Source organism: Podarcis liolepis, assembly GCF_965112155.1.
Source record: "Podarcis liolepis genome assembly, chromosome: 3".
NCBI classification, from domain to species: Eukaryota; Metazoa; Chordata; class Lepidosauria; order Squamata; family Lacertidae; genus Podarcis; species Podarcis liolepis.
Window position 1 is genome coordinate 1,485,832 of NC_139557.1, and position 24,839 is coordinate 1,510,670.

Below are 24,839 nucleotides of genomic sequence, written 5' to 3' on the forward strand. Positions count from 1 at the left end.
GAGAAGTCCTGAGTTTGCAGGGCAGCAGTTGAAGAAGGAGCAAAAAGGGTTTTCTTGTGTGTGTGTGTTTCTTTGTGGCTGATTAGCTGTTTTCCCTGTGTAAAGGTCAGAGGGGGCAGGGTTTCTGTTGAGGCAGGGGATTAGCTGTGGGAGGAGCTTATCAGAGTTTGCAGGGCAGCGGCGCGCGCCGCTAGGCGCGCGCAGTTATACCCATCTTTTAGATCTAGGGGAGCTAGTCTCAAACGTTTGTTGGGGGAGACCTAGGTGTTTTTTTGTGGGGGAAGTTATTTGTCCTGTCTTCAAGCTTTTTATGATGGAGGACCTCTGTAGCCACCCCCAACGATACGATCTCAAGATGGAAGGGGAGGGAACAGCTGCAGTCGCCTGCGATTCCTGCGCAATGTTTGCCATCTTGCCAAAGGTTGCAGGCAGCTTTACCTGCAGCAATTGCATGTTGATTGCCCTTTTAAAAGACAAAGTCCAGCAACTGGAGGAACGTGTAGCTACGCTCCAAAGAATTAGAGAGCTGGAGCTCTTCTTGGAAGCAACAGAGCACACCGTCACCACCAAGGAGGAGACAGGGGACTCCCCTGAGACGGAGGATAGTTCACCAACACAGGAGCCAGATATATGGAGAAACGTGACTCAAAGAAGTAGGAGGCCCAGGGTTCACTCTGATTGTTTAGAAATACACAATCGCTTTGAGGTCCTCTCCCCTAGCATGGAAGACGAAGAGCAGACTCCATTTGAGGATCTCTCCCTCATTACAGTCGATCAGGTATATGAAGACGAGCAGCAAAGTCAGTCCTCAGGGAATGTGCAGGCGACCTTGGAACGGACAGCTCACGGAAGAACCCCGACCAAACCCAAGAGGAGGCGTGTAGTGGTGATAGGGGATTCCCTACTGAGGGGAACAGAAGCAGTGATCTGTGGGCCTGACAAGATGTCTCGGGAAGTGTGCTGTCTCCCCGGGGCTAAGATCCAAGATGTAACTGAACGACTGCAAGGAATCATAAAACCCACTGACAAATACCCCTTCCTCTTGGTTCATGTGGGAACCAATGACACTGCAAGCAATAGCCTCCAGAAGATCAAAAGAGACTACGAGGCTCTCGGCAGGAAATTGAAGCAACTAAATGCACAAATTGTCATCTCGTCTGTCCTCCCAGTTGAACAACGTGGTCCAGGGAGAGAGGGGAAAATAGTGGAAGTGAACAGCTGGCTTCGCAAATGGTGTAAACAGGAACGGTTTGGATTCTTAGATCACGGACTGCAGTTTCTTGAAGATGGACTTCTGGCAAGTGATGGGCTGCACCTCACAACGGTTGGGAGAAATGTTTTTGCCAAAAATCTCAGAAACCTCATCAGGAGGGCTTCAAACTGACTAATGTGGGGGAGGGAGACAGTGCTCCTGAAGGTAGGAGTCTATCAATTAATGAAGATGATCATCCAAATGTCATAGACCAAATGGAGCAAACAGCACGTGGACCTAGTGGTGGGAGGAAAAAATCCTTAAATAAGAGACACGGGGAAATGATTAATGGACTTCAATGTCTGTACACTAATGCGCAAAGCATGGGAAATAAACAAGATGAGCTTGAGCTCTTGGTACAGCAAACTAAATATGACATAATAGGCATCACTGAAACCTGGTGGGATAAGTCCCAAGATTGGAATGTAATAATGGGGGGATACAATCTATTTCAGAGAAACAGACCAGACAAGAAAGGAGGAGGAGTGGCGTTATATGTCAGGGATGTGTATACCTGTGAAGAGATCCAAGATTTAGAACCTCAAAGCCAAAGTGAGAGCATTTGGGTCAAAATTAAGGGAGAGAAGAATAACAGAGACCTCATTGTGGGAGTTTACTATAGATCCCCAAGCCAAACGGAGGACATAGATGATGCCTTCCTGGAACAGATGGCCAAGCATGCAAAACGAAGGGAGATAGTAGTAATGGGGGACTTCAATTACCCGGATATTTGTTGGACGTCAAACTCAGCCAAGAGCATAAGGTCAAACAGATTCCTCACTGGCCTTGCAGACAACTTCATTGTCCAGAAAGTGGGAGAAGCAACAAGAGGAACAGCCATTTTAGATCTGGTCCTAACCAATGTTGATGACCTGGTTAGTGGGGTAGATGTGGAAGGATCATTAGGCGCGAGTGATCATGCTCTTCTGAAGTTTACTATACAGCGGAAAGGAGCAGCCAAGCATACTAGGACTCAATTTCTTGACTTTAAGAAAGCCGACTTCATAAAACTTAGGGAAGTGCTGGGTGAGATCCCATGGACAGCAATACTAAAAGGAAAGGGAGTTCATGATGGCTGGGAGTTTGTTAAGAGGGAGATAGTAAAAGCACAACGTCAGGCAATACCAATGAGACGGAAACATGGAAGGTGCCTAAAGAAGCCAGGGTGGCTATCTAAAGAACTTTTAACTGAATTAACATTAAAAAAGGATGTGTACAAAAAATGGAAAAGGGGGGAAACCACCAAAGAGGAATTCAAACAAATAGCCAGCACGTGTAGACACAAAGTCAGAAAAGCTAAAGCACAGAATGAACTCAGGCTTGCTAGAGAGGTTAAAAGCAACAAAAAAGGCTTTTATGGGTATGTTCGTAGCAAAAGGAAGAACAAAGAAACAGTGGGGTCACTCAGAGGAGAAGATGGTGAAATGCAAACAGGGGACACAGAAAGGGCTGAACTCCTCAATTCCTTCTTTGCCTCAGTCTTCTCCGATAAAGAAAACAATGCCCGACCTGAAGAATTTGGAGCAAATGATTCAGCAAAGGAAACACAGCCCAGAATAACTAAGGAGATAGTACAAGAATACTTGGCTAGTTTAGATGTATTCAAGTCTCCAGGGCCAGATGAACTGCATCCAAGAGTATTAAAAGAACTGGCAGATGTGATCTCAGAACCACTGGCAGTCATCTTTGAGAATTCCTGGAGAACAGGCGAAGTCCCGGCAGACTGGAGGAGGGCAAATGTTGTCCCTATTTTCAAAAAGGGGAAAAGAGAGGACCCAAATAATTACCGCCCAGTCAGTCTGACATCAATACCAGGGAAGATTCTGGAGCAGATCATTAAGCAAACAGTCTGTGAGCACCTAGAAAGGAATGCTGTGATCACAAATAGTCAGCATGGATTTCTGAAAAATAAGTCATGTCAGACTAACCTGATCTCATTTTTTGACAGAATTACAAGCCTGGTAGATGAAGGGAACGCAGTGGATGTAGCCTACCTTGATTTCAGCAAGGCATTTGACAAGGTGCCCCATGATATTCTTGTAAAGAAGCTGGTAAAATGCGGTCTTGACTATGCTACCACTCAGTGGATTTGTAACTGGCTGACTGACCGAACCCAAAGGGTGCTCATCAATGGTTCCTCTTCATCCTGGAGAAGAGTGACTAGTGGGGTGCCACAGGGTTCTGTCTTGGGCCCGGTCTTATTCAACATCTTTATCAACGACTTGGATGATGGACTCAAGGGCATCCTGATCAAATTTGCAGATGACACCAAACTGGGAGGGGTGGCTAACACCCCAGAGGACAGGATTACACTTCAAAACGACCTTGACAGATTAGAGAACTGGGCAAAAACAAACAAGATGAATTTTAACAGGGAGAAATGTAAAGTATTGCACTTGGGCAAAAAAAATGAGAGGCACAAATACAAGATGGGTGACACCTGGCTTGAGAGCAGTACATGTGAAAAGGATCTAGGAGTCTTGGTTGACCACAAACTAGACATGAGCCAACAGTGTGACGCGACAGCTAAAAAAGCCAATGCAATTCTGGGCTGCATCAATAGGAGTATAGCATCTAGATCAAGGGAAGTAATAGTGCCCCTGTATTCTGCTCTGGTCAGACCACACCTGGAGTACTGTGTCCAGTTCTGGGCACCACAATTCAAGAAGGACACTGACAAACTGGAACGTGTCCAGAGGAGGGCAACCAAAATGGTCCAAGGCCTGGAAACGATGCCTTATGAGGAACGGCTAAGGGAGCTGGGCATGTTTAGCCTGGAGAAGAGGAGGTTAAGGGGTGATATGATAGCCATGTTCAAATATATAAAAGGATGTCACATAGAGGAGGGAGAAAGGTTGTTTTCTGCTGCTCCAGAGAAGCGGACACGGAGCAATGGATCCAAACTACAAGAAAGAAGATTCCACCTAAACATTAGGAAGAACTTCCTGACAGTAAGAGCTGTTCGACAGTGGAATTTGCTGCCAAGGAGTGTGGTGGAGTCTCCTACTTTGGAGGTCTTTAAGCAGAGGCTTGACAACCATATGTCAGAAGTGCTCTGATGGTGTTTCCTGCTTGGCAGGGGGTTGGACTCGATGGCCCTTGTGGTCTCTTCCAACTCTATGATTCTATGATTCTATGATTCCATTTTGAGGGTCAGTTAGAAAGTAAAACTAGCCTCTCCCAGAGACAAGCTGAACTATGTAATAAACTTGTCTTTTATCATAGCATCCACAAGAAGGCAGCAGTACAAACAAGATTTTTTTGAATACTATCCTGAAGTAACCCCTAGCAGCATTATATCTTACAGCGGCAGCCTGTGTCAGAAAAGCAACTGCTACAGAGGAAAGAAGATGGAAATCATTTTGGCTCTCCTGTTTACAGTGGTTCTAGGTTTTGTTGTCAAGCATATTTTCTTTCCATTCAGAAACGTCAATGAGCCGCCTTGTATCCATGGCTGCATCCCTTGGTTCGGAGCTGCCTTCAAATTTGGGAAAGCTCCTCTGGAATTCATCGAACAAGCGAGAATCAAGGTAATAACTGTGGGAGCCAGGGATGGGGAGGGAGAATGAATGAATGAAACCATTTAGTACAGTCACAGACCAAAGATCGGGGAGGGAGAGGATGAAAAGGCTTGAGCTTGAGCTGAACAAGCCAGGTTTCTAACTTACCGTATTTTTTGCTCTATAAGACTCACTTTTTCTTGCTGTTCTGGCTTCTGAGATTCAGAATTCTTTTTCTCTTGTTTTCCTCCTCCAAAAACTAGGTGCTTCTTGTGATCTGGTGCGTCTTATAGAGCGAAAAATACGGTACTTTGCTTTTTACAATTTAATATGCTTTGTGTTAGCTGACTGTTATCAAACAATTTATATAGTCTGAATTACTATGATAGAATAACATGCTGAGAGAAATGCTAAAACACGTATTTGCTCTCTCTCTCTCTAGCTTTAGGGCCCTGTTCAGAACAATCTGGCTGTTCTTGTCTAACAGGACAGTTCCCCTTGAACAAGCCAAGTGTTAGGTTACTAAAGTTCATGTGTGCTTTTCAAGCTGTCCTGAAAGCTACTCAGTATTGAAAGAATGCATTAAAATAGAATTCTATGAGAGTCTTATAAAATGAGTATTTTCAAGCACTATGTATACAAATGTGTTTTTTATAATAAATTTTGCAACTTCATTGTAATGCAGTCTGCTTTTTTCCCCTTTCACAACAGTATTGATAAGAGATTTTAGATAATACTGTTTTCTGCATTTTCAATGCAGCCTTCAGTGCTGATGGCATAAGTAGGCAGAATAACACCGGACATGTAAAAGTGGGAGGTCTCTCTCTTTCTCTCTGTACTCAGGTGATCCCCAAATTAGCAAAAAATGAAACCTAATAGGGAAAGTTAGAACTGTGCATATGTTCCCACATGCAGGAAAGAGTATAAACCACATTCATAGTGTGGGAAAGATTGTGCATAAGGAGGAAGGAGGAGGAGTAGCAGAAACGCAGAGTGAAACTGGGTAGGAGAGGCAAGCAAGGACAGAGACCAGAGAGGAATTGAGGTTTGTGTGGACCACAAAGCACTTTTAAATCAGAGCCATGTAGGGGAAAGGCGGTGTGCTCGCAGCCCAGCAAGGAATGAATGGCTGTGGCTGCCCGTTTGTCTTACTCTATTTCATCACAACAACCACACTTAGCATTTTGTTTTTTGTATATCTCCCACCCCAACTATTATCCTGCTGATCTTCAGAAATGGGTAACAGGGTGGAGATACCTTATGGGTGCATTGCCTCGCCCTTGTTCAAAATCCATTCCCTAGAACAATGTTTCTCAGCCTGTGTGCCATGGTATGTTGGGGTGCCTTGAATGATAGTCAGGTGTACTGCAGGCAACACTGGCCTCTATCCCTGTTTCCTCCCCTCCCTCCTCTGATGCCCTCTTGTGTCTCTGCCTCCCAAAGGCTTGTGTGGCTGTTTGTTGCAGCAGCCCTGCCTATAAGCTCCCCAGGGCTGGCCTCCTCTGGGGCTGGCCAGGAGGTGCTGGTTGCCAGGAACTGAGGCAGCCTTGGAGTAAGCAAGCAAGCAATTGGGTGAGGCAGCCCAGCCAGCCGGTCTACCAGCCCTTGCTGTTGGGAATACAGTGGTGCCTCGCAAGACGAAAATAATTCATTCCGCGAGTCTTTTCGTCTTGCGATGTTTTTCGTCTTGCGAAGCACGGTCCGTCGCAACTGTGCCTCTTCAAGCGGCTTTAAAAAAAACAGCGCAAGACGTTTTCGTCTTGCGAAGCAAGCCGATAGGGAAATTCGTCTAGCGAAGCAATGCAAAACCGAAAAACCCTTTCGTCTAGCGAGTTTTTCGTCTTGCGAGGCATTCGTCTTGCGGGGCACCACTGTAGATGGAAAAGTGGAACGCTGGGCATGCAGGCAGGTGCTATGATTGCTTTTCTTGTGCTTGCTGTGTGCAATGTCTGCCTGGGAGCTGAGTTTCTGGTGCCAAAGGAGAGCCAATGGGCAGGACCCAATGGCTCCCCCTAAATGTAGTTGTATTAAACTACTTAACTTTTTTATTATAAAAATTACATACCGGTATTTTTATATATAAAAGATTACATATAATCACATTACGTAACATCGTACCCCCTTATTTTATCTCTTTGGCTCAACTGAGCCTAATGACTTCCCTCCCTCTCGTCTGATGGTTTACAGAATTAAACTTTACATCTTTACATTTCGCTTCGTTTCCTATCCTTGTTGTATCAGTACCTAAAATATTATATTACTCAACCTGCATAGGTAGCAATTTCACCTTACAGATCTTCAGATAACCCTGCCAGTGATGTTAACTGCTTACAGTTGTCTTTCAAATATAATATAAATTTGTTCCAGTCCTTTTGGAATGCTTGGTCTCGCTGGTTCCGGATTCTTCCTGGCAGTTCGCCAGTTCTGCAAAGTCCATCCGCTTCATCTGCCGCTCTTCTTTTGTTGGTAACTCCTGTTGTTTCCATCTTTGGACTAACAAAATTCTTGCTGCAGTTGTTAACTTTTTTAACACTATATTTTTCAGTATGGACCAGTATTCACAGTGTATATGCTGGGAAAACGATACACATTTGTAACTGATGAAGAAGGTTTTCAAGCATTTTGTACATCTAAAGATGTGGATTTTGAGCAGGCAGTGCAACAGTCTGTCCAGCGTACAGGTAGGTAAATGATATTTAATTTCAGTGGGGAAATGATTTCTTTCTATTTTAGTTGATAAAGGGTTGAAACATGTTGTCAGGGCTGCCGCCCAGTCCCAGCTCACATAGGACCAAGTCAGCCAGCGTTCAGTTTCAAAGAGTCTTTATTGGATTACAGGTTCCATTTCCAAACTGCAATGTGCAGCCCTACTTCTTCTAGGTCAGAACGACGAAGACCCGTCTGAGTCTCCGCCTCTAGCGCACCAGCTTAATACCCTAGCCTTGCTCCACCTCCTGCGCCTTTCCTTCCGTCTCTGGGTCCTTCTGCCCCCCTGGGTCTCTCCCTTCCTACTCTCTTCAGACGCGGACCCCCCTGACCCTTCCGCCTCCTTGCGGCGGGCTTTGGGACCCGGCTCACTCTCTGGGCTGCTGACTGCGCCAGCTTCCGCTACATTTGAACTTGGCGCGTGCGCCCAACTCTCCACTTTCCTCTTGATCGTTTCATCGCTCCCCGAGGTGGGCGTGACTACTCCTGACTCATGCCCTCCCTCTTTCTGAAAGTCTCCGGAACCCGATATCTGGTCCCCTTTCTCCCCGCTGCTCCCGGCTGGGCACGTGGGTCCCGATCTCCAACTGCTGCTTTCTGATCCCTCTCTGGACCCTTCTTCCTGGGGTGTCCCCCTGCTCTCCCCCCTTGCTCTGGCTGCTGGCGCTCCCTTCTGGGAATCCTCGGACTCGCTAGACAGGCTCGGTGATCTCGGGTCGTCATCCCCGCTCATCCTTCCTTCGTATTCCTCCCCCTCGCTCTCTGTCTCCTCCCTTCTCTGCGTCTCTGCTCCTGAACCCCTGACATCCATCCCCCCCTCGAAGCCCCCCCTTCCCCCCTCCCCGCTCTCAAGGGTGGTTGGTGGGTGCTCCGTCATCACGGGAGTGAATGTCGGATACAGTTCGCTCCCCGTTGCTGGCCGCCAACTGAAGACCTCCGAGTCTTCCTCCCCGCGTTCGTCAACGGTGATCTCCTCCGCCTCCATTTCGGTGCCGCCGTGCTCGAAACCAAGATCCTCCCCGCAAACGTCCATGTCAGTCTCTGCGTCTGTCGCTGGACCTGGTATCTCCTGCCACTTCCGGCGCCACTGCTCCTCTGGCCGATCGTCCCACCAATACGAGTTGTCGGACGCCGAACCCTCCGGTGACCCCTCTGGGGAACGTGTGCGCGGTGCGGGTTCCCCTTCCGAGTCGAAGCCATGGAACGTGCTGGAGGAAAGCGTGGGCGTGAACAACCAGTCGTCGAAGAAGCCCGCTGGCATAGGTCTGTGTGGGAAAAGGGCATGAAACTCGTCCTTGAGCAGGGGTTCCTCCAAGGCGTAGTCCGGCACCCAGCTATTAGCACTGGCCCGGGTGCCCTCCCTTGCAAGGAGATATTCTACTCCGTCTTCCCCCCATCTGGAGTCCAAAATCTCCGTGACTTCGTTGATGGGGTCCTGCTGTGGCAATCTTCCCGCCTCCGTCCGCTCCGGAGACTGACTCGGTGCCGTTCCTGGTTCCTGGAACCTGTGCGGTGCCCTGTAGGGAGTGAGCACCGACCTGTGGAACACCGGATGCATCCTGGAACCCTCCGGTAGCACCAGCCGGAAAGCCACCGGGTTGATCTGCGCTTCGACTCGGTATGGACCGAGTTGCTTGTGCCCCAGCTTCCTCTTGGCTAACGATCGGGTCGGCACCGCGTGGGCTGCCAACCAGACCCAGTCTCCCACTCGGATCTCCTCGCCCACTCGCCTGTGCTTGTCAGCTTGGACTTTGTATGCGTGCTTCGCTAGCTCCAGCTGCCGTCTGAGTTGATCGTGGACCTCTTGCAACTCAGATGCGAAAGCGTCCGCCGTCTGCGGTTCCCCTTCCCCCACTCTGTCCAGTCCCGGGAAGGTTCTGGGATTCCTCCCATTGTTGGCGAAGAACGGCGTCACCCCTGTGGATACGTGTTTCGTGTTGTTGTAGGCGAATTCGGCGAGCGGCAGGTAATCCACCCACGTCGCAGGCTGTTGATTGGCATAGCATCTCAGGTACTGCTGCATGATGGCATTGACCCTCTCCGCTTGCCCGTTGGTCTGCGGGTGTCTTGCTGATGTCAGGTTGATCTTGACGTTCAGGAAGCCCATCAGCTTTTGCCAGAAATTCGAGATGAACTGGCGTCCGCGGTCGGACAGTATAGACCGCGGCAGCCCGTGCACTTTGAACACGTGATCTATGAACAGTTTGGCTGTTTGTTCTGCCGTGGCCACCTTCGCACACGGTATGAAATGTGCCATCTTGGTGAACAAGTCCACCACCACTAGTACAGCTGTCTTGCCTCTCGAGCTGGGTAGATCCGTGACAAAGTCCAGGGCCACTCTCTCCCATGGTTCAAACGGCGTTTGCAGCGGTTCCAGCAGTCCCGCCGGTGGTTTGTGCACCGGCTTGGCCCTCTGGCAGGTGTCGCACCTCGCGACGTAGTCCGCGACTTCCCCCCTCAGTTTGGGCCACCAAAAGTCTCTTGCGACCAATTCCACCGTTTTTTCTGTGCCAAAGTGCCCGGCCGTGGGTGCGTCGTGCAGCTGCTGCAGTACCCGGGCGCGAAGTTCGTCTCCCGGCACGTAGATGGCCCCTTTACGTAAGAGCAAGCCGTCTCGTATCTGGAACTCGTCGCCCTTCGCCGTGCCCTTGTGCACCTCTGCCATCTTCGCCTGCGCGAATGAGTCGTCCTGCAACGCCCGTCGCACCGCATCCAGGTCTACTGTGGCTGAAGCGCACGCCCACGCTGTTGGCGCGAAGATGTGCATGGCTGCCGCTGGCGTCACCTCTTCGAGGTATTGCGGTTTTCGGGACAGTGCATCCGCCATGATGTTGGTGTCGCCCGGGACGTACTCAATTCGGAAATTGAAGTCAGCAAAGAACTCCGCCCAACGTATCTGCCTCTGGTTCAGGAACCGAGCCGTGCGCCAGTGCTCCAGATTCTTGTGGTCCGTGCAGACCTGCACCGTGTGCTTGGCGCCGATCAGGAAGTGCCTCCACGCCTTGAAAGCTGCATGAATGGCAAGCAACTCCCTATCCCAGATGGTGTAGTTCTGCTCCGACTTGCTGAGCTTTCTGGAGTAGAACGCCCCCGGCCTCCAGACCCCCTGTGGGTCCCTCTGCAGCAGGACCGCTCCCACTGCTCTATCGGACGCGTCTGTCTCTACCCGCAGCGGTCTGCTGGGGTCGATATGCAGCAGTTGCTCTTCCGACGCGAAGAGACGCCTGAGTGTCTGAAAGGACCGCTCCGCCTGCTCCGTCCAGATGAATTTCTTTTTCTTGGAGCTTAGCGTGTCCGTAATAGCTGCCGTCTGCATCGCGAACCCCTTGATAAACTTGCGATAGAAATTGGCGAATCCGACAAACCTCTGGACCTCTTTCCGGTTGCGCGGGCTCTTCCAATCCAACACCGCACGAACCTTGGCGCTGTCCATGGCTAGCCCCTTGTCCGACAGCTTGTAACCCAAGAAATCCACCTCCGTCGTGTCGAACTGGCACTTCTCCAGTTTGGCGTACAGTCTATGCTGCTGCAGCCTCTTCAGCACCTCCCGAACGTCCTGGTCGTGTGCTTGCTGCGAGTCAGAGAATATCAGGATGTCATCCAGAAAGCAGACGCACTTCTTGTAGAGGAGTCCCGCCAACACGTGATGCATGAAAGCTTGAAAACAGTGAGAACCGTTTTGCAAACCAAACGGCATCACTCTGTATTCGTAGGTGCCCAGAGGCGTGAACATGGCTGTCTTCCACTCATCGCCCTCCCTCATGCGGATGAGATTGTACGCTCCTCGCAGGTCCAACTTGGTGAACACGCGTCCCTTGCGCACCGTCGCCAGCAGGTCGTCAATCCTGGGCATGGGGAAATCGGAGGGCTTGGTCATCCTGTTTAAGAGGCGGTAATCCACGACCAATCTTTTTTGGGGCGTGTCCTTCTTCTTCACGAAGAAAACAGGACTGCCCCCTACTGCGCTGGACTCCCGGATGAAACCGCGCTGCAAATTGTGATCTATGAACTGTTTGAGTTCCTGTAGTTCGTCCTCAGACATGGAATATAGCTTCCCCTTCGGCAGCGTCGCCCCTGGCAGGAGGTCAATCTTGCAGTCATATTGCCTGTGCGGTGGTAGCTTGTCCGCCTCTTTCTCGCAGAAGACCTCCAGAAAGTCCGCGTATTTGTGGGGGACTGCTTGCAACGTTCCCAACTGCAGTTGTGAGTCCTCCTCCTCCCCCTCCTGTCTGGGCAGGATGCAGTGTTCTGCGCAGTAAGAGGAGCCGAAGATCAGCTGTCTCTGGTACCAAGCCAGCGTTGGACTGTGCCTGTCCAGCCAACTCATGCCCAACACAATGGGCGTGTCCGACAGTCGGGTGACATTAAAACTGATGACTTCCCTGTGGTTACCAAGTTGCATCACCATTGGTGGCGTCTGCTTCACCACCTGCCCCCCTAGCAACTCTCTGCCATCTACTGTGACGACTTGCAGGGGCAGAGTGGCAGGCAGTAGCTTTATAGCGTGCTGCTCCACAAAATCCTGTGCTATAAAGTCTGCGTTGCTTCCAGAATCCACAGAAAGCGGCACTTCGATAGTGACGCCATTGGGTAGCTGGAGAGACGCTGTGAGCTGCACTACTGGTTTGGGTGGGAGGGGGTCCGTGGGTTGCAATATCGCTGGGGACTGCTTCACTGATGCGTCTGGCTGGGCCCCAGTGCCTCTGTCTCCAGCCAGACATCGTCGTTTCCCTGCTGGGCTTCGCTGCATTGCGTGGCCGCTTTCACCGTTGCGGAGGCTGCAGTGTGCTTGGAGCTCCTCTGGGGACACTCTTTCGCCAAGTGTTGAGGGCTGTCGCATATGTAACACTTCCTGGTCCCTCTAGGAGGTTTAGTCTTGACTGCCGTCGGTGCAGAGGCTCTGGTAGCTGACTGAGCCCTGGCGCCTCCCACCTCCATCGGTTCCACCCCCCCTCCTGGCGGAGGTGTGGATTGCGCACGCGCTGCTTCCCTTGGAACGAAAGAGAAACTTCTCGCTGCTTCGCGCCCTCCACGTCCTTCATCTCTGCACCATGGACGTTCTTCCAGCCTCACCCCCACAGTCAGCGCCCTTTGGACCACTTCCTGCGTGCTTCGGGGCCTCTCCCCCCTCGCAATTTCATCCTTCACAGCAGAGCTTAGACCCTCCCAGAACAGGTCCCTGACTGGGGGCGAATCCCGGTCCCATTCCAATGCACTGACCAGCGCAAAAAAGCGGGCGTGGTACTGCCGGACGCTCGCCCTCCCTTGTTTCAGTCCATGAATCTCCCGTCGGGCAAGATCCACATCAATGGTAGACAAAAAACACGCATCCATCGCTTTGATGAAGGCATCTGCACTCTGAAGCGCCGGATCTTTATCCCTCCACAAATTGCGTAGCCACGCTTTAGCTTCCCCATGCAAATGGGATAGTATAAACCCCACTTTCTCTTCCTCATCTCTAAAGTCTTTTGCCAGCAGTTGCAGTGCGCACATTACATCTGCTCGAAAATTGGGGTACTGTTGTAAATTCCCATCGAAGTGAGCCACAAGCCCTCCTGCTCTCCGTGCCAACCCAACCCCCTCCGGTCTGGGTCCTGGCTGCCTGTGCTTAACCCATGCTTCAAACCTGGCGTGGAGATCTCGGTAGGCGGCTGCCGCATCCTCCTCCCTTTTCTTGGATGCCAGTACCTCCGCATTCAATTGGGTAACTGCCTGTTGCAGCGCTGAAACTTTCTCTGCTTCCGTCATCTCTGCCAACCGTTGTGAGCTTGCTCCCAAACACCGATCCCCTCCTCCAGCTGCTTCTGTCTCCGCTGCGAGGTATCAGGTGTCAGAAGCTTCTGAGACGGGTCTTACTGTCAGGGCTGCCGCCCAGTCCCAGCTCACATAGGACCAAGTCAGCCAGCGTTCAGTTTCAAAGAGTCTTTATTGGATTACAGGTTCCATTTCCAAACTGCAATGTGCAGCCCTACTTCTTCTAGGTCAGAACGACGAAGACCCGTCTGAGTCTCCGCCTCTAGCGCACCAGCTTAATACCCTAGCCTTGCTCCACCTCCTGCGCCTTTCCTTCCGTCTCTGGGTCCTCCTGCCCCCCTGGGTCTCTCCCTTCCTACTCTCTTCTGACGCGGACCCCCCTGACCCTTCCGCCTCCTTGCGGCGGGCTTTGGGACCCGGTTCACTCTCTGGGCTGCTGACTGCGCCAGCTTCCGTTACATTTGAACTTGGCGCGCGCGCCCAACTCTCCACTTTCCTCTTGATCGTTTCCTCGCTCCCCGAGGTGGGCGTGACTACTCCTGACTCATGCCCTCCCTCTTTCTGAAAGTCTCCGGAACCCGATATCTGGTCCCCTTTCCCCCCGCTGCTCCCGGCTGGGCACGTGGGTCCCGATCTCCAACTGCTGCTTTCTGATCCCTCTCTGGACCCTTCTTCCTGGGGTGTCCCCCTGCTCTCCCCCCTTGCTCTGGCTGCTGGCGCTCCCTTCTGGGAATCCTCGGACTCGCTAGACAGGCTCGGTGATCTCGGGTCGTCATCCCCGCTCATCCTTCCTTCGTATTCCTCCCCCTCGCTCTCTGTCTCCTCCCTTCTCTGCGTCTCTGCTCCTGAACCCCTGACACATGTGAAGTGGGATATCTTTTTACTTTAATGTAGCTTTGGGGACTCCAATTTTGACTGGAGCAATGTGCTGAGGGAGCAAGTATTTCTCTCTCTCTCACACACACACTCATTTTTTAAAAAAAATATTTAATCATTTTTTCAATATAAAGAGCAACCACAAAAAACACATTCAACAAAAACCACAATAACACTAATAACACAATTTAACAATTCAGATTTGGATACACTGATATACCTATGACTACACCTTTTTAACAATATTTCCCCACCTCTCCTCCCGCTACTTCCCACCACTGTCTGCCTTACCGCTTAAGTATTCCTTCCAGATTTCTTCATAATTATCCATTCTTAATTTGTGTCAATATGCAATTTATTCATATGTCGCTAGTCTGTCCATATTGTCAATCCATGTGCTCAATGGAATCTTTTTGCGGCTCTTCCAATTCATCAAAACAAGGTTTTTTTGCTTCTAATATGGCACGATACATCCATTTTTTTTGACCCCTTGTAATCTCCCACGTTTCTGGTATATAATTTAGAATTAAATTCAAATCCCCTAAATTACAATTTCTTTTTATTACTCTTGCTATATATATCCTCACCTCGCACCAAAATGATGCTATCATCGGGCAGTTAATCATCATATGTACTAAATTCGCATTTTTACTTCCACATCTCCAGCAGTTGTCTGCATTTGTTATTTTCTTCTGGTAAAGTTTTGCTGGAGTCCAGTGGACGCTGAATATTATTTTCTGCTGAATAAGTCTTAAATCCATAGAAGCTATTTCTGTTGATTTTATACTTGACTCCCATTTATCATTTGTTATCTGTACCCCTAACTCTTCACTCCATTTTTGTCTATCATATTCTAAATCATATTTCTTTTTGTTGAGTAGGGTTTTATATAGTGCAAGTATAGAGTTCTTTGTTTTTGTTGCTGAAATTAAATCTTGTAGGTGTTTCCGATACTGCTATAGCATCAGTAACAAACTGCCTTTCCAACATATGTTTCAATTGGATGTATTGCCATTGTGTTTCACTGGTTAATCCATACTTTACTCGCAAGGTCTTATATCCCACAAATTTGTAATTTTCATCAATTAATTGATTCAATGTCAAAATACATTTTTTCATCCAATTTTGCCACATTATTACTTGATTTCCAATTTTTAATTTTGGGTTAGCCCATATTGTTAATTTCTCATGCTGAAAGGGGTCATCCTTATTATTTTTATTTATATTCATCCAATTTTTTATAGGTGCTTTAATAGTCTCCAGGATAATAGGATATTTCATAAAATTGGAGCCCAGTTTAGTCCACCCTACAAGAGGTTCAAAGAAACTATATTTGAGAGTAGCCCAGTTGGGATTCCTGCTAGCTCTCCAGTCGTTAGTCTTACTCAGCAGGTAGGCCTGGCGATATAGTTCCAGATTTGGGAGACCAAAGCCACCTTCCTTAGTTGGAAATTGCATTTTATGTAGTAATATTTTTGGTGGCTTTGTACCCCACAGGCACGATCTAAATAGCTGATTTATTTTTTGGAAATAAAATTTGGGAATATGTATTGGTAATCCTCTGAGAATGTATAAAAGCTTTGGAACAACATTCATTTTGAGGACATTAACCTTTCCCCAAAGGGAAAGGTTTAGAGGTCCCCACCTTTCAATATATATATAAAAAAATCTCATTTATAATTTGATTCAAATTTAATTTTACAATTTGGTCTATATCCAATGAAATCATTATACCCAAATATTTAATAAAGTCTTTGCACATCCGAAATTGATGGTTTCTATACAATGTAGCCCTTGGCCCAATTAGTAAAATCTCTGATTTTGTCCAATTTATAGAATATCCCGATATTCTGCCAAAGGTTTTAATTTTCTCCATAATTTTTGGAATTGTATCTTCTGGTTTTGTAATAAATAAAAGGATATCATCCACAAATAATACAATTTTGTAATTATCTTTGTTGTGTTTTACACCCTTGATATGCTCATCCTGAATTATTGCTCTTGTCAATGGTTCCAGGCACAGATTAAATAATAACGGAGAAAGAGGACATCCTTGTCTCGTTCCTCGATTTAAACTAATCAAATTTGAAATTCTTCCATTTGTAACGACCCGGGACGTTGGGTTTTTATAAATCATTTTAATCCAATTACAGTATTCTATAGGGAAACCAAATCTACATAACACACTCATGTTTTTCACTTCAAAATTATCCTCCCTCAGAGATGTTGTTAGCCTTACTAAAGACAGTTCCAGTAATACAGGCACTATACAGGTAGTGATGTAAGAAGGCAACAACTTCCATTCTCGTCTGTGTTCATAAACATTAGCACTGCTTCCATTCCACAGCAGCTTGTTTCCACTAAATTTGTTGTTGTTGTTTAGTCATTTAGTTGTGTCCGACTCTTTGTGACCCCATGGACCAGAGCACACCAGACTAATGTCTTCCACTGTCTCCCGCAGTTTTGTCAAATTCATGTTGGTAGTTTCAAGAACACTGTCCAACCATCTCATCCTCTGTCGTCCCCTTCTCCCTGTGCCCTCTATCTTTCTCAACATTAGGATCTTTGTGTAGACAGGCAGAGTCCCCCCAACCCCAGGCGACCCCTGAGTGGAATAATGACTTAAGAAATGTGCTATAGGAATAAAATTGGCCACAACTTTATTAAGTTTTAGATGTAGGGAGACCTTGGCTCAGGCATTGCACATTTATCCTTCTCAGTCCCCAGCCGGGGATCTGGGAGACTTCAGGGTTATCCAGAATGTGTGGGGATTGGGCTGGCTCTGGAAAACATATGTTCAAGCAGAGAGCCCGCCCCCTGTTTTGCCGCCTTCGCAGGGGAAAGCAATGACAACCTCTTGGCGTATGGCTAATGCCTCTCCTCAAGACTCCTTTAATGGGGAACCCTGGGATCACTGCCGCAAGGGGGGCTTGGGACACCGCTTCACGCCCCCCCCCCATTTAGGAAGATAGACTAAAGGATTCCACCCAAGGCCTGAAACCGCCAAAGTTGTGGCATTTTTGCTACGGGAAAGGCAAAACCTGCCAATGCAGGAAAATTCCCTTCAACAGTGACCCTGACGTAGCAGCGCCCACGTACCTGTGGAGAAGAGGTTAACCTGCAAAAGAAGGCTTAACTGAGGGAGGGCAGGATGGGAGAAGCTCTGGAGCCAACTGACGCTTCACAGGTATAAGATTCACTTTCTGTTGTGTGGGCAGGACGGTCCCTCCCCCTACCTGGCCGATCCCCTGGCAATGCCTCCCTAGGCAGGATTGGGCGATTGGCTGAGGTAGGCAGAGATCTCCAGGTATCCAGTCTGGGGAGGGTGAAGCCAGCCCATACTACCGGGAGCCTCACTGGGATCCGGGGGCTGCACGCAACCACACAAAAGGCATGTTGGGAGCGATCATTTCCAGGGAGTCTTCTTTTCTCATGAGGTGGCCAAAGTATTGGAGCCTCAGCTTCAGGATCTGTCCTTCCAGTGAGCACTCAGGGCTGATTTCCCGAAGAATGGATAGGTTTGATCTTCTTGCAGTCCATGGGACTCTCAAGAGTCTCCTCCAGCACCATAATTCAAAAGCATCAATTCTTCAGCGATCAGCCTTCTTTATGCATGTGACATGATCCATGCGACGGTCACCTCCAGGCTTGCGGGACTGCCCTTGAAACTGTCCCAGAAACTCCAGCAGGTGCAGAATGCTGCAGCGAGGCTCCTCACGGGGTCCTTGCCATGGGAGCATATTCACTCAGTGCTTTACCAGCTGCACTGGCTCCTGGTGGAGTATAGTTTAAGGTGCTGGTTTTAACCTTTAAAGCCCTATGCAGCCTAGGACCCTTGTACTTACGGGACTGCCTCTCCTGGTACGTTCCGCAGAGGACCCTAAGGTCCATGAATAATAATAGCTTTAAGGTCCCGGGCCCTAAGGAAGCCAGACTATCCTCCGTCACTTTTTCAGTGATGGCTCCGACCTGGTGGAATGCTCTGTCCCACGAGACTAGGGCCCTGCAGGACTTGAGCTCCTTCCACAGGGCCTGTAAGACAGAGCTATTCCACCTGGCCTTCAGTTTGAATTAGCCTGAACCTCTATTCCCTTTTTCCTTTCCTCTTCTATGAAAAACCCCTTCTGGGACCCCACGTTTAAATTCTTCCCTGGTCTCCTTGCTGGCCCTTGTAGGACCAACTTGGCCAGTTAACCCTGGTGATCATTTGATGTCTCCTGACCGGGTTCCCCCCCCAAAAAAAATGACTCCTGAATTTTTGAATTTTATTGATATTGATGCTGTATTTTATGTTGTATTTTATGCTGTTTTAAAGTCGCATTTTAATCAATGTTTTATATTTGCTGTTAGCCGCCCTGAGCCCGGTTTTTAAACCGGGAAGGGTGGGGTATAAATAGAATTATTATTATTATTATTATTATTATTATTATTATTATTATTATTATTATTATTATCCCAGCTCTCACTTCCATACATCACTACTGGGAACTAACTAACTAACTGGGAACTACTTACCTAACTCCCACATGCCGCCTAACCCTGTGGAAAGCAGGATTTAACCCCCACCTATCAACTGATCACTATCTTCCCCACCCCAATGTAAAGGAAACATGATGAACATGCCATTAAATACTTATTGTTTGTGGACTTAACACACACTCCACAACAATGAATTCTGATCCTATTCACTTTACTGGTTCTAGAACACAGATTAATATGCAAACTACAGCAATATGCACTTCCATGTACACTTCCATGACATACAGGTACCTGTATTTTTCCACTGGGGGGGCATGAAATTTAGATGGAAGAAACAGTGTGGGAGTGCCATGGCATCAGACTCGGAGGAGTCTGCCATTCCTATATATGCCATTAAGAAATTCTCAGTTGCTTATTCACGCTATAATGAAGACATATTTAGTGAAGACAAGGAAGCACCCAACTTTACCAGAGCACATTATGTCAAGATTCTGTATCTACACATTTTTTATGTCTAATCAGAAAGAATTGCCTATTTTGAAAGACAACACAACATGAACTATAGAAACAAAAGTGTTCATGATGCCTGCACAGATTCTAGGGTATTTTAAGTAAAACTTTACAGCTTATTCTGACTGATGTTATTTTTCCCACTTGGATTTTGAAGCTTCAATTCCTGAAGAAATATTTTACAAGAATAGGAGCAGGTTATATATCATGATGAAGGGAAGACTGAGTACATCTAATCTGCAGCATATGCCTAGGAGTCTCTGTCAGGAACTTCAGAAACACATGGAGGACTTGGGTCACGAGGGGACTGGGGAGCTCAGAGATCTTGTAAGGTAGGTGATTTTGCAAACCAGCCAGAATGGCACAGGTCTCCATTCATTTCATTAAATAAAATTAATATCTAGAATAAGCCATAAATGTTGTATTTTAGAAGAAAATAAAATATAGTTTAAACACTACAAGAGAAAGCAGAAGGGTAGGGCACTGGTGGAGTTGCCATAAACCCATTTTACTATTGGATAGGATATTCTTGTGAAGCCAACAGTAGCATCATCCTTGGTATGTAATAGCAAGGGAGTGTGATAAATATACTCTTTGAGGCTAATTTCATAGAATCATAGAATAGAGCTGGTGGGGACCCCAAGGAGCATCCCCTTCAACCCCCTGCAGTGCAGGACTAGGCAGATGGCCATGCAGGGATCAAAGCATAATGCATACTTGTACATGGGAACAATTTGACTCTGGATCAGCTTTGGATCCATTCCAGTCTGGTTTTCGCTCTGGTCATGGGACCGAGACGGCTCTGGTCGCCATAACAGATGACTTCCGTAGGCAGCTGGATTGAGGCGGGTTGGGGCTGTTGATTCTTTTAGATCTGTCAGCAGCCTTTGACATGGCCGACCACCACCTCACCTATGAGGGGATTCAGGGTGCAGTCCTTCAATGGCTGCACTCATTTCTCTCTGGTTGGGGACAGAGGGTGGCACAGGGGGGGAGGGAGTTGTCGCCATGCTACTCCTTTGTGTTTGGAGTACTGCAGGGTGCAATTCTCTCCCTGATGCTTTTTAACATCTATATGCGCCCCCTTGTCCAGCTTGTCCGGAATTTTGGTTTGGGAGAATTGGATTCTAACATTACAGTGGTACCTCGGGTTACATATGCTTCAGGTTACATACGCTTCAGATTACATACGCTTCAGGTTACACACTCCGCTAACCCTGAAATAGTGCTTCAGGTTAAGAACTTTGCTTCAGAATGAGAACAGAAATCGTGCTTTGGTGGTGCGGCGGCAGTAGGAGGCCCCATTAGCTAAAGTGGTGCTTCAGGTTAAGAACAGTTTCAGGTTAAGTACGGACCTCTGGAACGAATTAAGTACTTAACCCGAGGTACCACTGTATTAGAATGACATATCCTGATGACATCCAGCTTTATCTGTTAATGGACGGCCACCCTGACTCGGCCCCAGACACACTGTTCAGATATCTGGAAGCCATGGCTGGATGGCTACATGGGAGCTGGGTAAAGTTAAATCCTTCAAAGACAGAGGTCCTTTGACTGGGTCGAGATGATATGGGGTTGTGGGGCCAACTCCCATCCCTTGCAGGGGCGCAACTAGTGCCAGCGCCTTCCGTCAAGAGTTTGGGTGTAATTTTCGACACCTCCCTTTCTAGGGAGGCCCAGGTTACAGCTACAACAAAGACAGCATTTTTTCATCTCCGCCGAGCTAAGCAGTTGGTCCCTTACCTCTCTCGCCTTGACCTCGCCACTGTGATCCATGTGATGGTCACCTCCAGGCTTGATTATTGTAACTCACTCTATGTGGGGCTGCCCTTGAAACTGATCCAGCAGACTTCCGGGTTAGCGCCATCGGCGAATGGCGGAGTTCCTCCGACCGGAGGAACTGGCTCCGTGGAAACTGGGTCTTCCCGCCACGGCGAAGGTGGGGACCCGCTAGAAATCCCAGGCGGAGGAAGCCTGGGAACGTGGGGTTCGGCAGGGTGCCAGGAGCGCCCCCTACTCACGGGGAACCCCATTTCGGATTGAAGTGGGGTGAGCAGCGCGGTGCTGCAAACTGATTGCTACTTTCACGGAGTGAAGCCGCATAGCCATTGCCGGAGAGCGCTGACTTTTTCCTGTGGACAATTGGATTTAAAACAAGTACCCATGAGTAGAAACGGAAAATTGGATCAAGAAATATCTTAATTTGGCACCGAAGCGGGAAGGTTCAAAACAGGAAGTCCGCTTTCCACTTTTTGTACATAGACTGAAGCAAAAACCTTGTAAGTTAAAGCCTGGAAAGTCGTTTAAAAAGTCTAAATTTCCTTCATTTATAACTACTGAAACCCCCTTGGAAGCAGGAGAAAGGGGGGGGGACTCTGAAACTATTAATAATTTATTTTTTTTAAAGAAACTGATCCAGCAACTCCAGCGGGTGCAGAATGCCGCAGCGAGACTCCTTATGGGATCTTCACTGTGGGATCACATTTACCCAGTGCTATACTAGCTGCACTGGCCCCTGGTGGAGTACAGGATCAGGTTTAAGGTGCTGGTTTTAACCTTTAAAGCCCTATACAGCAGAGGTTTATCCACTACAATCTATTTCACCTATTTTTACTTTTTACAGCTGACCATTCCAAGTGGATTCTAACATTATCTTCCTTCAGTCCACAACTATACCTTTTCTCCCATTGCAGGCACATCATGTTCCCATCAACAGTGAACACCCTGTTTGGAAAAGACATATTTTTGACCACCAGGGATAATGTCAAGGAGTTTGAGGAGCACTATCAGAACTTTGATGATGATTTTGAATATGCTACCCAACTTCCAAAATATTTTTTGAAGTAAGGGAGTAGTGTTTCTGTTTGACAATATAAATTTATCCAGAAATTCACGTTCTAGCTTAGACTGTCCACAGATTCCTGTTGCTTATGTCTACAATATTATGGGTGTAATCCATAGACATTTTACCGTATATGATGGCATGCTTTCCCTCCAACTGGCATACTCCTGTAGTCATTGGATCCAAGACTGCTTGCAGTAGCTAGTTGGGGAGCCTAACTAGTGTTCGCAAAGTTCACTTTTGATTTGCTAGATTTACACTACAACAAAGAGGGGACCCTGCATTCTGTGAAGAGGTGTGAGCCACAGAGTCAGCTTAGTGTGATGTTATGGAACAGGGGCAGTGCAACCTGTTTTACCCCTGGAGGAGAAACGTAAATGTGCCACCTTGCTGCCCCACCTCTGATTACGCTCCTCTCCCCCGCCACTGCTGAAGCCTGCCTTACCCGCATTGCACAGCGGCACTCACAAAGCACCAGCAGTTGTGCTGGCTTCTGGCGAGATCTCACTGAAATCTCACAAGTTCTCATGTGCTATGTGAGATCTTTGCAGAAACCATTGCTGCTCTGGGTGCCGCTTCTCCAGAGGTAGCAGGACTCCACTGGGCACTGCCTGGTGGGCTTCTGCCGCTCAAGGCGAGCTTGCCTCATGGCCCTGCTATGGAACCTGCTTGAATGGGAGCAAATTTAGGCCAAGTGCAGTTTTGGCTATCTGGAAACAGATGCTAAACATTTTTCAAAAAATAATTGTGGTCATTTAATCCTCACCTCAATGAAAATAGAGATAGGTAGTAAGGGAAATCCTGGTTAACCTTAACTGCATCATGAGTTGACAAATTGCCTGAGCAGAGTGGAAGGATGTTCCAAAGATGGCTCTTTCTTTCCTGGGAGTTAGCTGTGAGCCAGTCTGCAGTAGCTCACCATGTATTTAGAAGTGCTTTTGTATCCCTAAGAAATCCTTTAGATCCTGGCCTGCAGCAAGCCCTTATTGGGTCTTCCCCCTTCTTGTAAGGTGCTATGTATTTAGTGGTCTGTGTTTGTCTGAGCTTGAGTCTGGACTAAGGATTCTGAGCTCCTGTATTCTGATTCGATACATGATGTCCAATCACAGAACATTTCAGGATTTGGGCCTCTGTCATTGGCCCTTGAACTCTGAGTCATGATTTGCAGTTTGGAAGTTTAGACATCCAATCACGTTGAGAGTGGGAATGGCCCAGGCTTTCAGGAATGTATATACGCAGTTTCTTTGCCCCTGTTTCCCAGTTATGTAGTTCAATAAAGGTTCTTGCTGTTCTCACTGCATCTTGCCTTGTTATCACTGCATCTTGCCTTGTTATCACTGCATCTTGCCTTGTGGGCACCCACCTACACTTCATAAGGCTCTTCTGAGAAATCCTGCAGGGCTTCTCATAAAAGTGAAAGTACTCGCCCTGTGATCAGAGTTGGGATTAGAAGTGGTTCTGCCTCAAGCAGAAAGCCTTCCCTGATTCTGCTGGCAATTCTCCAGGGGCAGTGGTAGTACTATTCCTCCTTTTTCAACGCACCCTGTTCATGAAGGCCAGCATGGCAGGTCCTTTCAATCTTACTGACCAGCATGAACTGGGAGCATCTTTCTTTCTCCTCCTGTGGGGTGCAATGGCTCCATTAATTATTGTGAGGAAAGGGAAAACCCCAGTGGGAATGAAAGAGAATGGGGGGGGGGGAGAGGTGTATTTCTTTTTCCTTTACATATCGTAAAAACATTTAAGTGGTTTACAACAACAGTATCTATATACAATAAAACCACATAAAAATTAAAATTGAGAGACTACCCTCTGAATTTGTCCCCCTAGAGTTTTATTCCTTATATTCACTGACAGGACATCACCACTCTTTCTTCTGGCAGCACGCTCTCTTTATGCCAGCCAGTTAGGAGAAGAACCATTCTTCCTAGCCAGAATAAACAGAAAACAGCACCTTAATGTGGTGGCTTGAACTGTGAGCAGATTTGGTTGCTCAAGGGCTCATCCACACTCAACTTTTGCCCTGATCTTTCCAGGCATAGGTCCACACTTTAAAGCCTGAGTGTTGGATTTTTTGCCCCAGAGTTTTCCCCACAAAACCGCACTGTTTAGTGCTTAATCTGAGCAAATGTCAATTTGGGTTTTCCACCAGTTGCCATTTGCTCCAATTGAACTTTGAAGAGCAGGTTTTGCCTGGAAAGGCTCTAGAGCCAAAAATAAAATGGCACTTGGACATGGGGCTTTAAAGCGTGGGATGAGCCTGGAAAGAACAGAGCAAAGGTCAGTGTTGCTGAGCCCTTATTGCTCAAAAGCAGGGCAAGCACCTGCCACTGCGATCTGCTGAACTTCTGCAACTGAGCATTACTTGAAAGTTAAAAAAATGATGGGAAAATTGTTTAGAATTATTTCCTGAGTACAGATAATCATATATATTTCATAAGGGTTTTTTTTTCCTTTTTGCTTCCTAGAAAATGGTCTAAATCAAAGAAGTGGCTCCTAAAAAGTTTTGAAAAAGTTGTCTTGCATGCAGAGGAAACTAATCCTTCAGATGACAGTTCTAAGGTAAACCTTCCATATGGCTTTTCATGTTAATATTATTATTTATAAAATACTAAGCCAGGTGCTGCGCAAGTCAATGAAGTGTCAAACCTTTTGGCAAAATTTTGGGCAGTTTTGGGAGGGCTGGGATTGAAGTGAGGAGACTGGAGAATGGGAGGACTTTTGAGAAATGTCACAGAGTGGGAGTGAGGCGTTGCTTTGACGCCAGAGAGGGAAAGGGAGCCTGTGGTCTTCCAGCTGGAGTCCAACAGAATCCCTCATCATTGCCTAACAGGCTGTGGGGGGGGCAGTCCCATGGGCCACCTGTCATCTACAACCTGAGGCGTCTTCCTAGACTACAAGGTGGTAACAGGGGTGCCTT

At 47.7% G+C, this 24,839-nt stretch overlaps 1 protein-coding gene across 8 annotated transcripts in view; it reads left to right on the forward strand.

Annotated features, from left to right (window-relative positions):
* CYP39A1 (cytochrome P450 family 39 subfamily A member 1) overlaps positions 1–24,839 on the forward strand; it is a 72,571-nt gene that overhangs the window by 4,156 nt on the left and 43,576 nt on the right. For 7 of the 8 annotated variants that reach the window (XR_014523947.1, XR_014523948.1, XM_083495221.1 and 4 more), the window contains exons 1-5: positions 4,399–4,782; positions 7,298–7,433; positions 19,235–19,409; positions 21,771–21,920; positions 24,388–24,481. Coding sequence is in view for 6 of the 8 variants with exons in the window: in XM_083495221.1 (XP_083351347.1) it covers positions 4,603–4,782; positions 7,298–7,433; positions 19,235–19,409; positions 21,771–21,920; positions 24,388–24,481 (735 nt within the window). In the remaining 2 variants the exon portion in view is untranslated. Of the gene's footprint in view, positions 1–4,398; positions 4,783–7,297; positions 7,434–19,234; positions 19,410–21,770; positions 21,921–24,387; positions 24,482–24,839 lie in introns of those variants that run through there. The other variant, XM_083495225.1, reaches the window with a different exon arrangement.